Source organism: Vanessa tameamea, chromosome 2, assembly GCF_037043105.1.
Source record: "Vanessa tameamea isolate UH-Manoa-2023 chromosome 2, ilVanTame1 primary haplotype, whole genome shotgun sequence".
NCBI lineage: Eukaryota > Metazoa > Arthropoda > Insecta > Lepidoptera > Nymphalidae > Vanessa > Vanessa tameamea.
Genome location: NC_087310.1, coordinates 11,025,320 through 11,041,670, shown reverse-complemented (window position 1 = coordinate 11,041,670; position 16,351 = coordinate 11,025,320). Strand labels below are relative to the sequence as shown.

The 16,351-nt window shown below is 31.5% G+C and overlaps 2 protein-coding genes across 2 annotated transcripts in view; one reads left to right on the top strand and one right to left on the bottom strand.

The window, feature by feature from the left end:
* Nucleotides 1-16,351, bottom strand: part of LOC113401991 (protein rolling stone-like) — a 234,273-nt gene that overhangs the window by 47,701 nt on the left and 170,221 nt on the right. The gene's annotated exons all lie outside the window — the stretch shown is intronic.
* Ca-ma2d (Ca[2+] channel Muscle-specific alpha2/delta subunit) lies at nucleotides 424-16,223 on the top strand. Its single transcript, XM_026642107.2, has 19 exons — nucleotides 424-1,064; nucleotides 2,280-2,361; nucleotides 2,615-2,725; nucleotides 2,818-3,091; nucleotides 3,200-3,723; nucleotides 4,391-4,610; nucleotides 4,961-5,097; nucleotides 7,575-7,613; nucleotides 8,384-8,530; nucleotides 8,916-8,990; nucleotides 9,322-9,503; nucleotides 10,526-10,729; nucleotides 11,788-11,942; nucleotides 12,393-12,663; nucleotides 13,057-13,351; nucleotides 13,789-14,031; nucleotides 14,105-14,216; nucleotides 14,290-14,720; nucleotides 16,038-16,223. Exons 1-19 carry the CDS (start codon nucleotides 988-990, stop codon nucleotides 16,143-16,145), a joined length of 3,687 nt encoding a protein of 1,228 aa, XP_026497892.2. The 5' UTR covers nucleotides 424-987; the 3' UTR covers nucleotides 16,146-16,223.

Below are 16,351 nucleotides of genomic sequence, written 5' to 3'. Positions count from 1 at the left end.
TTAATTTAGTTCAGTGGTTTGGCTGTCAAAAAGCAACAGACAGCCAGTTACTTTCGAATTTATAATATTAGTAAAGGTTAGTCTCGTGAGTGTGTTGCTCGATTTAAAAATATTTAACATTTTTAGTAATTTTTACTTTAAATTAATAAATAACATATTTGCAGTGATTTAAAAAATGTTATCTATAAACTTGATTCGTTTAAAATAATTAATATGTCGTTATACTTTTTTTGAGTATACTGTATTAATTTAAATATACGGAACATATAAAACATATATCTAGTACATTTTACTCGTGTTATATATTGTAAACGTTAACGTACTGATGTTTATAGCCTGTGGTATCGCACTGGTAGCGTTGTGTAGACAGAGAGCGACCTACTTCACGCCCGCTCGATGGCGAGCGCTGCCCGCCCGCCCAGAATAGACGCAGCACGTGCGTCCGCCGCGACAAACGTCGCCGGTCGCTCGCGGCCCTGCTCCTCCGGCGTCGACTTTTACTGACTACTAACGTGCTGCGATTAGATAGTTGCGTTGTGTTACCAATAAGCCATACATAAACCGCGTTGTGATTCGTAGTGTAAAATTAATTATAATTGCACAAATATATTTTCGCCTAAAACGTATAATGCTTATTCTCCTAAAATAAACGAAGTTTATTTATAACCTCATCGAATTAGAAAGTAAATATTTGTATCTGCTTTCCTATCGTAGTGGCCTTGCTTGTTATCTCGCACCGGTGAAAGCTTATATATTATAATCGCGTTTTCAATAGTTGTGATCGTGTTATTTCTGTGGAAGAATTTATAAAAAGTAAATTATCGGAGTTGTTAAATGTGACTAGAGATATATTTAGTGATTAGTTTAGTTGAAAAACAAATTCGTAACGATGTGCCTTATCAAGTAATATATTCGTTTTTATTTACCGAATGTAATAACGTAGTACGCGAATATTGAGTGCGTGTAATATTGAGTCAGCTTCTAAAGATGCACTGTTACAAATTCGTCGTCTTATTGCCTCTACTCCTGCTGCCGGAACCTGCACCTGCTTGGAAAACTGACACGTATGAAACTTCATTTACATTACAAACTTTACTATAAGTGTTTTTTTATAAATAAAATTAGATAACTTTATTAAGTGTATCATCAACAACTTTAGTGCATAATTTTAAGTATAAATACTAATAAATCATTTCGTAAGTACATGAACACTTTGAGAGGTTTTGTTGTATTCTTAGCGATTTAATTAGTAGTTTGAAAATAATGTTGAACACATGGATAATAAACGCAAGGCCAAAGAAACAGAAGTAGTTAGTATCGGCTCTCGTAAATACAGAAATAAACTTGGACTTGGCATTCTAATGTTGAAGTGTGTGGCTATAAACTTACTGAAATCGAACGAGATTACTAATACTTAACGTTTCTAACGAAAGCTATTTAAAAAATTCTAATTAATTAATTTTAATCTAATTCTAATTAGCAATGATATATTTGGCTATGGAAGGAAAACTAATATTTAAAAATATATATATATATATATATTTCTTATAATAATTGTGTTTTTGAATAGACCATTTTTATTGTAATATTATAATATATTATTAAAGTTTTAAATTATAACAATAACAAAAAATGCTCTTCGTTATACAGGCGATTGAGAACAATGAACATAATATAAAACTAAATAAATTACATTTTTAATTAAACATTGACAAATACAAATTACAGACATCTCGTCTACTTTTATTGGTCTCCTTAGCGAAAGATTCCGAGCTTAATTCAATTTCCTACACTAGGTTACAATTTACGGTCCGTCGGGAACACCCGCGTGCCTGTTACATGTATACAGGGAAAAATGTATTGTAAGAACCTTTTTACAGTCGTCATCGTTGAGATCTCGTTCAATCCTTTTTATTCTCCTTCATCTTGTATTATGGAAGTAATTAAAAGTTAAATTTTTATATAGAATAACACGAAACATTGTCAATATTTATACTAACAGATAGTTATAATGTGTTATATTTAAAATTTCAAAATACTTATGTATAAATATTGTCAGGGATACACCAGTCAGACAAATACAATAACTTTGCGTTTGATAGTTTATTTATTGAAAAATGTTTAAAATTTTATATCGTTAGGCTACGACCCAAGGGAGCTGAGCAATAATGTTTAACGCGGAAACATGGCTGAACAGCTAGTTTGTCAAATCTAAATGGTTTAAATTTTCGTAAAACATAAATTTCGTAAAATCAAAGTATAAATATGTCTTATTTTAGGGTAAAAGAATGGGCGAGGACATTAGGTGAGGAGTTGTGGCGGTTAAGTGAATCCCTGACGAAATCAGACCAAATCAGGATTGTGAGTAATTTCATTTTCGTTTCCATTAGTTCGATTTATATTTGTACAACCGAACTCATACTGAAGCAGCCCGGGGCAGTCAATTGATCCTATTCATCCTAAAAAAACGGTAGCTCTTTATATATTTGATGACAAAGACACTTAAAGAAAATTTTCCTTATTATACAATAGACCTTACCGATCGTATTTTAATGGAATTTTGCAATATTAATTAATATCGAGTGTAAAATTATATTAAGTTATGAAATTTCAGAAATATAAACAAATGAACGCGAGTGTTAAGAAAAAAGACGGAAAACAAATATTGGAATCTTCTTTAAGATCCGTTAGTACTATGCTCACAAGAAAAATTAACGCTGCGAAGGTAACTGATTTTGATGTTGGCTAATATTTGCACTAAAATATTCGTGCGCCTTTTTAAAATCTCCTAATTCCACTTATATATTTTATTCACAGTGCATTCATGCAACGGCAGAGCGTTTAGCGGCAGAATTTAACTACACAATCGTGAAAGACAAGGAATATGAATTTAAATATTGTTCAGCCAAATATTCACAATTTAACTTTGAAGATGGATCAGAGCTCGAAAGAGAAGGAGAACTGCCGAAATTTGCTAAAAACCGTACGAACTATGAGAACATCACGCTGGAGAAAGATTCCCATTTTTATGATATAAGCGTTAATACCAATAAGAGTTGTGTACACGTACCTACCAATATTTATTATAAAGGTTAATATGCTTTTTGTGACCTGAAACATATTCATGGAAACAATATCATTCAAATAATCGCCACATTAATCATTTGCTATATTTTAAATTGTAATTATGAATTTTCAGAGGATGATGCGTTAGGAGCTATTTTATGGTCGAAGGAATTAACTGATACTTTTATAAATAATTACAATTCCGATCCTTCATTAGTTTGGCAATATTTTGGAAGTGCTCATGGCGTATTGCGTTTCTATCCCGGTATGCCGTGGAACACAAAGGAAACCGACACGTATGACTGTAGAGTCAAATCTTGGTATATAGAAGCGGCTACTTGTTCCAAAGATGTGATCATTTTATTCGACGTTTCTGGTTCCATGACTGGTTTTAAGAATTACGTAGCGAGAAGAACTTTAAAATCATTGTTGGCGACATTATCGAATAACGACTACGTGAACGTGTTCAGATTTAATGCGACAACCGCAGAAGTAGTGGGTTGTTTCAAAGGCCTCGTTCAAGCAACCCCAGAGAACTTGCTCACAATCAGTAATACCCTGGAGCCTACAGATAACGGCAAGAAACATAAAGTGCCACTGGAGGGCAACGCTAACTTGACGACTGCTTATATTACAGCTTTTACTACTCTCAAAGAGGTAGGTGATAGATCAAATGTATAATACTCTTTGTAATAACTCTTTGGGCAATTATTGTTATCAACATTAAAAATAGATATTAAAAGAAAATAAAAAGTAAACTTTAACCATCATCATTACTGTTGGATAAGACAAGCATTCTAAAATTCACCTTATGGTGTCTAACTGTTCTTTATATATATTTCTATATAACTGCAAAATAAATATGATTAAATAAGTGCCTATATTAGCCTAACATACAGTCATAATATAGTGCTTAAAGTTTAACAATAATTGTATAGAACGAAGTTTAAAAACAAACGTATAAAATCGTACAGATACAATATATAGATATGTATATATACTATGTGATTAAAACTCTGATTAATTCCCTATCAATTTATTAACGTTCGATCGAGACATAGATATATGTTACCATGTTCATTTTTATATACAACATACGTACACAATTTTATAGATTTCTCATCATCACGAACATTTTATGAGTAAGTTACGAATATATATCCTATAACGTACGCCGTATTAACTACACCTTTATCGCGTCTTGAAGGTTATCGAATGCTTAACTTTATGGTGATTTTGTCTTTAATATATTAAATATTTCCGTGAGATATATAGAGCGTACCTATATACATTTATAGTCATTTTAATATTTAGTTTTTTTTAGAGAAGGCAAGCGTGTAACGTAAGCAGCCAGCAAGGCTGTAATCAATTGGTAATGGTTATAACAGATTACGTGCCTGGAAATCTCACCGAAGTTTTCGAGGAATACAATAGAGAGACAGTCGGTGGCAAGACTTATATACCAGTTAGAGTATTCACTTATCTAATAGGGAAGGAAGTTACAAATGTTAGAGAGATTCAGTGGATGGCTTGTTTGAATAGAGGTGATTATTTTAACATGTATTTATTCATTTTTGTATTAGAACAATCTGATGTACTTATGTCGTTTGTATTTTATGGTAATTATTTAGTTCATACAGCTCGAACAATCTAGACAAATGAGATATCAAATGAATAACAGAATATTCATAGACAGACTCAGTCTTGTTATGTAGCGGAACGTAACTGGCATATTGTAAAAGTGCAAAATTTGACATTTTTTATTTATTTTATTCAATGGTATTTTAGTATAAATAAAATAATCTACATCTTATCCTGGTAATTTATGTAAATCAAAATTACCAATAGTTTATTTAAAGCGATGCTAAAAGTCAGTAATGTATTTCGTATTTAGGATATTTCGTACACATTCACTCAGTAGAGGAAGTCCAGCAGCAAGTATTGAAGTATATCAACGTGATCGCTCGTCCCATGATCCTGGCTGGTGAGAATCCTCCTCCCACATGGACTCACGCTAACATCGATGATACTGTGAGTAATCATTCATATTATTCAAAAGAGTTCTTATTACTGCAAAGTCTTAACTTCATGTAAAAAAAAAGTGTCTATTATCTCCCGTTCGTTTCTGTCATATCGATTTTATCATAATTCGATATCAATATAGCGTAGTTGTATAATTGTTGTATAATTGTTGTATAACAATATATATATCCATATGAAGCGTAATGTTATTGTTATTATAATTAGCGCTTAATTGTTGAAAAGGTTATTGAAAGTGTATGATAAGATTGACATTTGTTTCATTATTATTTAAGCCTTTTCCTGCCCTATACATCACATATGATTCACGCTTAGTGTTGTGTCGGCCTGTTGTTATAGAAAATTGCAACTAAAGAATTGTTTTTTATATAATCATTATTTAAATAATATTAAAATAAATAACACCCTTTGTCTTACTATGTCTAGCAGTTATTTTATATAGCACTTCTAATACTAGTAGATTGAAAATAAAAATGCTTCTCACGTATCGCAGTAAGCATTACAACGCTAGTTCTGAGATATTACCTACGTAAGAAAAACTACGTTTGTTAATATTATTTCCTAGGCAATAGTACGGAAACACGGAGTTATAACATACGTGTACACGTTTTTTAAAATATTACACGTATTATATATGAATTGTATTTTATTTTGTATTGTATTTTGAAAATGATCGAGATCCGAGATGGCCCAGTGGTTAGAGCGCGTGCAATCGTGCATCCTAACCGATTATTGCAGGATCAAGCCCAGGCATGCTGACAGACTGAATGTTTTTAATTTATTTTTATAATTCATTTCGTGATCAGATATTATATTTGACTTAATTAATTATTTATTTCATTATAATATTTTAATTCACAACTAATGAATAATTGGTAATATAATAATAATAATATAAACGATTGATATTGTGAAAAAGCATACCACTTAAAATGTATGGCAATATAATACTGGATATATTTACAAGTAACATGTTCCACTTCAGTATTTCATGTTGGGGGTTAAAAGCGATATAATGTAACCACCCTCTGCCACTCCTATTTGCGCAGTTTACTTGATAAATAACAAATGTTGTTAGCTATTCGCAGTAGGTTAATCGTTATAAGTTGTTTCGTTGGAATATACTATACTACGTTGGTACATTTGAAATATTATAACAATCTAGCAAAGTCATTAAAAAAACATCCTGAAAATTTCTGTATTCCACCTCGCTTCTCCAAATGTGGGTTGGTGGATGAAATGAATGATAAACACGAATTAAACGCGAAAACTTAGCTGTTTCTACCAGGGCTCGAATCCGAAATCTTCGGTTAAAAATTACATGTGACCTGGGTCAGCTCGGCTCGTAATCGGTTCGAATAAAATAAATTTAGTCATATTTAAAGGTAACTTGGAGTACCGTGTAACGTTTACGGAAAACATTATCTTTATGAATAATAAATTCGCAGTTATCTCCGATACATTATGGGTTGTGGAACATTTTTTTTATTAATACGAATAAATTGACATAGTATATAAAGGTATATATATGAAATTCATGACTATTACTCCTTTTTAGTTATGAGTAACAGAATAACATATGGTTCTATAGTATATATATTCACAATTCTATCAGTATTTATTCGTCTTATCTTATGTTCAACTTAAATAAAATCCGTCGAATACTTTTAACACAAGCTTAGCACTGAATTGGAAAGAAAAATAACAAGAAGTATAGATTCAAGTTGCATTTGGGACTAGTTTTTTTTTAAATAATATTGTTTTCTTATATTTACGAGAGCATGACGTAATTCATCCCTAAGGACAGGGGAGGGTAATGTGTGTGTTCTAAATAAATATTATTTCTAAACGTTAACGAAATTCTATCATAGAGCTACATAACTATTATTACAGTACTGTTTAAACTTGGATAACAAATAATTAATATTTGTTTTACCAAAGTTATAGAAAAATATTTTAATATTGTTTCTGTTCGTATAAATAAACAAGCTACGAGTATATTTTGTGTTCCTAAGTTTGGAAAGGTTGTTCAAATTAAATGAACTACCATCCCACGCCAGTCGGGTCGATATGAAGTTTGAGAATAACTGTAACTTAGTTACATATTTTATCATAAACGTGTAAGAGAAACTTATATCTACGGTGAATATAAATTAGCAGAAACTTCGGTTAAGACTTATTTAATGTTTATTAGGAATTTAATGCTTCAGTTTGATTTTATCACGTATATATAATAAGAGCCGAGATGGCGTAGTGGTTAGAACGCGTGCATCTTAACCGATTTTTGCGGGTTTTCACTGAACTGAATTTTCATGTGTCCACTGAAGTTTCTTGTATCCACCAATCAGTATTAGAGCAACGTGGTGGAAAAAGCTTCAAACTTTCTCGTTAAAAGGAGAGGAGGCCTTAGCCTAGCAATGGGACTTTTTCAGGCTGTTACTTTAAGTAATCATATTTTTTTTTGACAGAGAACTGCAAAATGGAACGTCAGTAGCGACGTTACAACGGTAAGTTATTTGAAGTATTGTTGTTATATTTTTTATTTCTTGTAACAATTACTTATTATTAAATATGTAAATTTTAGTCCAAATAACGTTTTTATTTTATAGTTCTCGTTATTTTTATTATTCATGCCTTAACCAGCAGACAGCACCAGTAGATAAAATTAGATTTACGAACCTAATTTTTCCTTTGTTATAAATATAACGCGTTTTGTACGTTATTTTAATCCACCACAATTTTAATTAATTATTGTTAATATTGTTATTTTTTTCGTTATGTTCATATAATATAGAGAGATATCTAAATGAACTTTTTTGTTACTTTGTAACTGTTTTTTAAATATACATTTTTTTTTCAAGTTGAATAAGTTTCATAAATGAAAGAGTCTTTTGTTTCTGCGAGCCCAATTATTTTTTAACACGTCGTCGCTGACAGACGGTAAAATAGGCGCTGAGTGGCTCTCGTGACGGCTTTGAATATCCACAAATTAAAGCAGAAATAAAGACAAGAACAAGGCTTTCTTTTTAATTTCTTACTTCGCTAGCTTCTTATGCTTTACTTATATTATGTTACTTTTTGAAATTTCATAAAATGTTATTTATATACATACGAACTTACCAATAATATTATAGCATTTTATTAAAATAAGTCGTTAATGTGAATGTGGATGTGGAGGATTAAAATGAAAAAAAACAATATAACATTTTTCGTTTTGATTCGATTGACAATAATTTCGTAAATCAATAAAAGATTGACGAAATTTAATATGTTATAGCCCGATGAAGATAAATTGGTGACGTCAGTGGCAATTCCAGCCTTTGATTATAAATACAATGAAGAACACAATGACGCCATTCTACTGGGGGTGGCCGGCACCGACGTTCCCATCGATAGTATAGCGAAACTAGCACAGCCACACCAAGTATGTATACTTTTTGGAAGATAGGCTGGAAAATAGGTCTATTGCTAGTTAATTATTCCTTCCTCATACAATTGGCACTATAAGAAAAGAAAGCTACGCTGAATATAGTGGAATGTTCAGTCTTCTGTGCCTGAAATAAATTTCAAACAACTTTTCTTAAATGTTCTATATGAGTAAAAATATTTATCTATTCGTAGTAAGTTCTCTAAAAAAAACTCACGTGCTTACGTTACTAATAAAAGTCCTCAGCTGGTGAACACATTGTTTTTTCTCTTTCTGTCATGGTTAGCAGACGTTCGAAAGACAAAGACAAAGCATTATGTTTATTTGTAAGAGTGTAAGTATTTACAATTAATGATTGAAATATATATTATTTTTGTTTCAGCTGGGTGTTAACGGATATTCATTTATTGTGAGCAACAATGGGTATTTGCTATTACATCCACTGTTGATTACAACGGTACGCTATTGGTATAGTTTAACACAATTATTTGGGTTCAGGAAAATGTAAATTATTTTGCCTTTGGAATGGTTTCGGCCCATCGAACGTGTAGTTAAGCGATTTCGTGCTCAACAATCAATGAGCTTAAGTTTCTCAGTCACTCACGAAAAGCCACGGTTTGAGAGTAGCCATTCTTTGAAAAATTGATTGTACCCGAAACACAAGAAACGATATTTTATAAATTAAAGTTATGTGAAAATTAAATGTGATAAGTAAAATTTTAGTTAGGGATAATTAATATTTAATGACGAATATTAATACTATGGTAACAATTATTAATCATTGACAGATAAACAATAAATTACAAGAAAATTACAATAGTGTAGATTTCGTGGAAGTTGAACAAGTGGATGATGGGAAAGGACCGAGAGAATTGGGTGATAAAATTAAAGAACTTCGAATGAATTTAGTTGAAGGAAATCATGGAAGCATGACAAACGTTGAAGTTCTCTTTCATTATGATAATATGAGGTACGTTAACGTTGAGTTTGTATTTCATCTGTTGCTGGTTTGTTTTCTTGTCATTTATAATTTACTGTGTGTGTGCTACGTATTCCGGTTTGAAGGCAAAGTGAGCCATTATTAAGAGACAATGGTTGAAAATGATGTGACTGTCGTATATGATCTAGCATTTTATTTTCTACATTATGTCCATTAATACAACAATATACATATAATAATAATATACAGAAATAATAAAAGTTATAAAATGTTTAATAATCTGAAGTAGAAATAAAAAATATTAACTACGTGGTTGTTTATTTTGTGTAGTAATATTATTTAAAGTATATACATGTTAAATATTAAACATTAAAAGATAAGGCAATATCTATTAATATTATAAATAAAAATTGTAAAGCATATATTTAAATCTTAGTTTAATATGTGTAATAATATACGCACGATGTGCTTAAACTTGACGTAAGAAGGACGCAAGGGTGGGTACTGTTAAAGATCTATTCTATAAACAAGCTCGAATCACCGCAGAACGCAGACCGTGAAACTTCAGTAAGTGATGACAGTACGTATCAAAATAGCGTATCATGGTAGGTCGGTCTTTAACATTTAATAAGTGAAACACTAAGTGTGTTCTTACAGAATAGCACAACAGCTAACCTCATGTCAGTCATGCTCCAAGCACGTCACACGTGTGACGTCAGTCCTAAATATAATTTGTATAACGTGGCAAAGGAACTGAGATTGATTGTCATGAAAATTGGAAATACTAGCAGTATTTCCAATTTTTATTTATTATTATTTCAGTAACTTTATATTATGTTATAAAAATAGTACAATTCTTAATTAAAATATACATAAAATGAAATAGTACTTCTTCGTTCAACTCCCACAAGTTTCTGAAGAGGCAATTACGGCGGTACAAAATTAACATATTCGAGTTTACACTAGGACTAAAAATGGAGATCAATTTGAATATTTAACAAACACATTCATAATATATTCTAGGAAGTTTTGACGAGGGTTTTTGTTATCAGGCGGATTTCTCGAGTGCAACACGACTATTTCTTTAATAAATTGGAAGGCACTCCGTTTTCGATGGGAATATCTTTGCCCATGGGATATGGAGATACGGAGCTGATGTTGAAAGATAATCCTTTGGAAGCGAAACAAGGTCAAGAGCTTATCGGTGTTAATGTCACCAGCTACTTCAACTTCGCTTATAGGGTACACCGTGACTGGTAAGTAACCTGTAAACCCTCTACGCTATAAAATCCGAACAACTATTATTTTATATATACGAGTATATATGTCTATGACCGCAGTTTCGCTAGAGTGTTATTAAATGTATTCTTGTAATCTAATTTGTACTTTTGGACCTGAGTTCAAGTTCATATACAATCCCCAATTTTACCGATGAAAATTATAATTAATAAAAAAATTGTCAAAACTGTATCTCAAGTCTTAATTTAAGATAATGTATTTCAAAATCGTCGTCTTTAGTTTACTCGTATTTATATGGATACCAATGTTATTTTGTAATCATACCCTTTAAGCTAAAATTATAAATAAATAAATAAATATTGGACAACATTACATACATTACTCTGATCCCAATGTAAGTAGCTAAAGCACTTGTGTTATGGAAAATCAGAAGTATCGACGGTACCACAAACACCCAGACCCAAGACAACATAGAAAATTAATGAACTTTTTCTACATCGACTCGGCCGGGAATCGAACCCGGGACCTCAGAGTAGCGTACCCATGAAAACCGGTGTACAGTCTACTCGACCACGGAGGTCGTCATTATATACGTAGCTGATTTCGTTACGTGCACGGTGCACGGAAAACATAAAGGTCAAACGTTAATGTAAATTTTTATACATGAAACTTATGGTACAGGTGTTATTAATTAAAGATCATAATTTTGATCTTTGAGGACAGATAGTGCAATATACATATAGAAAACAAGTAGACGAGACAGCATAACATAACTCTATATATTAACACACAGATTATTAGGTGATATTTACAATCTACTGACTAATGTGGTATATATAATTATATACATCGGAAAAAAGTTCAATATTCCCTTTCATTTTTTTTTTATTTTGATTTTTTGGGATTTTCAGCGACAAAGCTTAATATCAGTACCACCGCTCCCTTAATAATATTCCCACCACCATCACCAACAATAATAATAAACTTTTAATTACTAATTATTTTAACTGAAACTGTTAAATCATTTTGGCCCAACTTTAAGCCTAATTTATGAAAAAAAATGCTTTGTTTACAGGGTATACTGCAAATACCATTATTTGGAAGGTCACGAATCAGAAAACGCAGAGGTTGAAATTTTCAAGTTTCTTGTTAAAATCTCAAAGAACGAACTTGATATAACAAAGAAACAATACGGTGAAGAAACGCAGAACCTCCCTTTTACTGTCGAGAGTAAGTAAATTTACATATACTCTATTTACAGTATTATGCTACTTTTGAAGGATAGTATTTTTATTTATTTATTCAAATTAGAACCAAGTAAGTAAAGATAAGAGTTAAAAATTGAAAGAGCGGTTTTATTATACACAAATATTTATTTACATAAGCATTAACAATATTAAGGATATACACGTACAAATAAAAATTGTTTCTGTACAAATAATAATAGCGTGGTATGGGCAAAAAATGAACCACCCCTTCTGTCACGAGTGGAGGCAATAAGGCGAGGTGTTATACTTTTAATTAAGGTTTTTGCACTACTACACCAATGAACAAGTTTTTCAACTGCAAATGCTTCAATTTATTAATAATATTTTTATATTAAATTTTTTAAAAAGAAAATGTAACAGGTGCCAAATTGACACGTCAAATAATATAATAATAAAACTTTTTGTTCAACAGCACATTGTGGTACCACGCCTTTGGGCAAAGACGATTACTACTGCAACGAAGATTTAGTCAAACAGTTGGTATTTGATGCTAAGCTCTCAGCTCCATATTTTAGGACTTGGGAGGCCAGTGATGAGGAAAGGGCCTTGGCTCTGAAGTACAATGTTAGTGTTCGCTTCGTTGCGACGTCTAGTGGCCTGACTCGCTGGCATTACATATTCGAAGATGACAAGAATGAAAGAGTTGACGAATTAGGGAAAAGATCAAAGGAATATCCTAGCGAGTATGTATTTAGAAAACTTTTATGTAAAATCTTGATTAAATCTGGGTCACATCAAATAAAATAATGGTGGTAGGGCCCCGTACTCCGTACGTATAACCTTGCTTCGACCATTTTCCGGTTAGCGAGGTAGTAATTCATTGCAATAAATGTGTAACGAGTTTATGAATTTTGTATTTCTAAATCATTATAATCTTCTTTTTTGAAACATTACCTTATATTGAGTGATATTGATTTCTGTATACACATTAGCAAAAAATCTGCTTAGTGCTCTTTTTCATTCAAAAAATAAAAACTCAAAAAAATTAATCAATACAAATAGGTAAAATTATTGTATTGACGCAAATCGAATATTACAAAATATCAATAATTATATGATCACTTTTTCTATTTTAGAGTTTTTGGCGATAAATACTATAATGCGATTGAGGAAACCTGGTACAAAGCTGCAGTTCTACAACACATGATTGATAAAGAATCTCTGGTTATATCAACAAATCTGCCGGTACTCGATGATACCATCAAATCGCCTCCCTCTATTAATAATAAAGACGGCGATATTACAGTAACAGCCAGCTACGCGATCTTCTACAAAGACGGTGAATCAGAGACGCCCGCAGCTGTAGTAGGATTTCAATACATATATTCGAATTTCCATGAAATATTTTTTAATATGACAAAAAATAACGAGGCAAGTTTGGGTATACAAAAAATATTCAATAAAATAATGATATATTTATTTCTTATATATAAATAGAAAATCAATAAATCGAAAGAAAAGTATGAATACATACATATTTAGTTAATGCAATTATTATAGGTGCAGTACCTAGTTCTGAAAGACAGATCTTTATATATTTATATAATTTTATTATTTTAAGAGTTTATTTATTTTTAATACACGTAATGTCACGTAATGTAACTATCAAGACTATAGACTATCAAGTTTTACAATTTATATCACTTGGTGCAGTGAGTAGTTGAAATAAAAATATGTTTCCAACATTATAATCTTTTAATTTGTTTGACAGAAGGACTAATCACGCCATTATTTGTACTAATACATACCATGGAGCAAACATTTTTTAACCGACATTTATGAAATTTGTGAAATTGTTTTTTTTTTAGGAACTTTCCTGTGACGAAGATGGTAATTATAGATGTTTTGTCATAGACAGTTCTGGATATGTTGTGGTGAGCTTAGACAAGTCTGAAGTGGGGCAATTCTTCGGCGTCATTGAAGACTTATCTGGAGTTTTACAGTCCCTTATAGATAAGAACATATTCGATCACGTTGAAGTTTTTAATTATCAAGCTCTTTGTCCTCTGTCTACATTAAAGGAGACTAGTAGTGCCTTTACTCTCGATACAGTATGTTTTGTTATCTATTATACATTATTAACTGTATGTATCACATTTTTTAAATCCGTTTTTTACATTTCAGCCTTTTAAACTATTTGCAACTTTCTTCAAATGGTTGCTAACTGAGGCCTTCTTAGTAATGTTCAATATTTTTAATTGGAATAATAATGTATATTCCGCAAATTATGATTATGGTACGTATTAAAAACTACATTTATTTTAATAATAAACAAGTACAGATTAAAAAGAAAAGGTATTCTTTTCCAGTGAGCGATTACCCAGATTTACAAACAAGCATGTATGAAGAAATGACGACGGCAATGCCGCCAAAGAAGAACATCACCATTGAATCAAATGATAACGGAGAATCGAATCTATTTTCTTGCGATCATCGCATTACATTGTACATATTAAACCAGTCTTACTTTATACAATCAATGGGCCTTTATCCTGTAGTTGTAGAGGGAAGTGGGGATTGCCATCCTCCGTATTGGGCAACATTAGTCACTAAGACCAATTTGCTTCTGTTGGTAGTTGAAAAAGGTCCATGGAATTACAAGTTTGACTGTAAGAAACCGCCCGACACGAAACCAAGGCCTACAAGTAATTCTACAACAAGTAGAGATCCTTGCCACAAATTAGAATTAGGGCAATTATATAGACGACGCCTCGAAGGATGTTATACTTATCATGATAAGGTACGAATGACATGAACAAATTGTAGTTCTAATAAAGGACTGAAAAATTAATTAAATCATTAATTTAGTGACAAAACGTAATACATACAAACAGCCCCATACCTAATTAATTTAATTTTACTTTAAGTAATTTAGAGTCCATTTTTACAATTTTTGTCTTCTCATATCTTTTTTGTGTTCTTAAAGTTATATCATGCGTCAAATATCAACTACTTTACTATTTAGTGTTACAAATTAGGCCAATAGAGCTTTTTTGTCAGTAAATTTTACATAATCGGTTTACCTGTGCTTGAAGTTGTTTCGGTCGAATCGCGTTGCCTCATTTACAGTGAGAAAAAGGTTGCTCATCTTTATTTAAGCACACACTTTTGTATAGTATTTGCGTGTTTGGTTAGTTTCCGTTGAGTACGGTCTAAAATCGGTTAGGAGGACATTTTCTTCGCCCACATGATGTTTGATTTTATTTCAGCCATTGTTATTAGTAAAAAAAACTCTTAATAAATACTAAAATCAGTACATTTCGGTAAAAAATGGTTTGAAATAGGTTTTAGAACCGACTTATTGTAATCGACCCATTCTTATTAATTTTTTCATTTTGTTTATATATATTTTTTACCAGGACTCGATATTAAATATTTATATTCATAGATGTATATTTTATTATTAGAAATGAGGATTTTGTAGTAAAGACTGTTGCCATATTAATGTTTAAGATATATTAATGATACCTGTTGTATCTGTTTATTTTTTTGTAACTTATGTAACTATTTATAATTCTAAGTCATGAATGTCTTTCTCGAGCCGAGATGGCCCAGTGGTTAGAACGCGTGCATCTTAACCGATGATTTCGGGTTCAAACCCAGGCAGGCACCACTGAATTTTCATGTGCTTAATTTGTGTTTATAATTCATCTCGTGCTCGGCGGTGAAGGAAAACATCGTGAGGAAACCTGCATGTGTCTAATTTCAACAAAATTCTGCCACATGTGTATTCCACCAACCCGCATTGGAGCAGCGTGGTGGAATATGCTCCATACCTTCTCCTCAACGGAAGAGGAGGCCTTAGCCCAGCAGTGGGAAATTTACAGGCTGATTATGTTATTATATGTTATGTTAATGTCTTTATTAAACAGCTTCCTTATTTTTCCATAAGGTCTACATCCTAGAATATACTTTTTACACTTTACAATATTTTTAGATTGCTATGATCATACAATAGTCAATAATTATACTAAATCGTAGCATATTAAAAAAAGTATTTTCAAATTAGAATAATTCCAACAGGAAAGTTAAATACGCATTTTTTTATTTTTTACAGGAGAGAAACATTACGGAGTGCGGCATCGGAAGTCTTACGAAGGCTAATGTTTTATTATATACGAGTATGATTTTATTGTTATTGTTAGTCTCGAAGTTATTTTCATGATAAAATATAAAGTTTTTGGTACTAACGTCCTATAGATTTGTACCTTTCTTACTTTCACAATAAAAATTATTTACCCTTTGAGTGTTTTTATTTCTACCCGACCATCGTTATGTAAAATACTATTATTCAGTGTTACGTTTTGTCGACACGTTGACCTAGAAATACGATTTGTACAAATCGATGCGCTTTGTAGATAGCTAAACGAA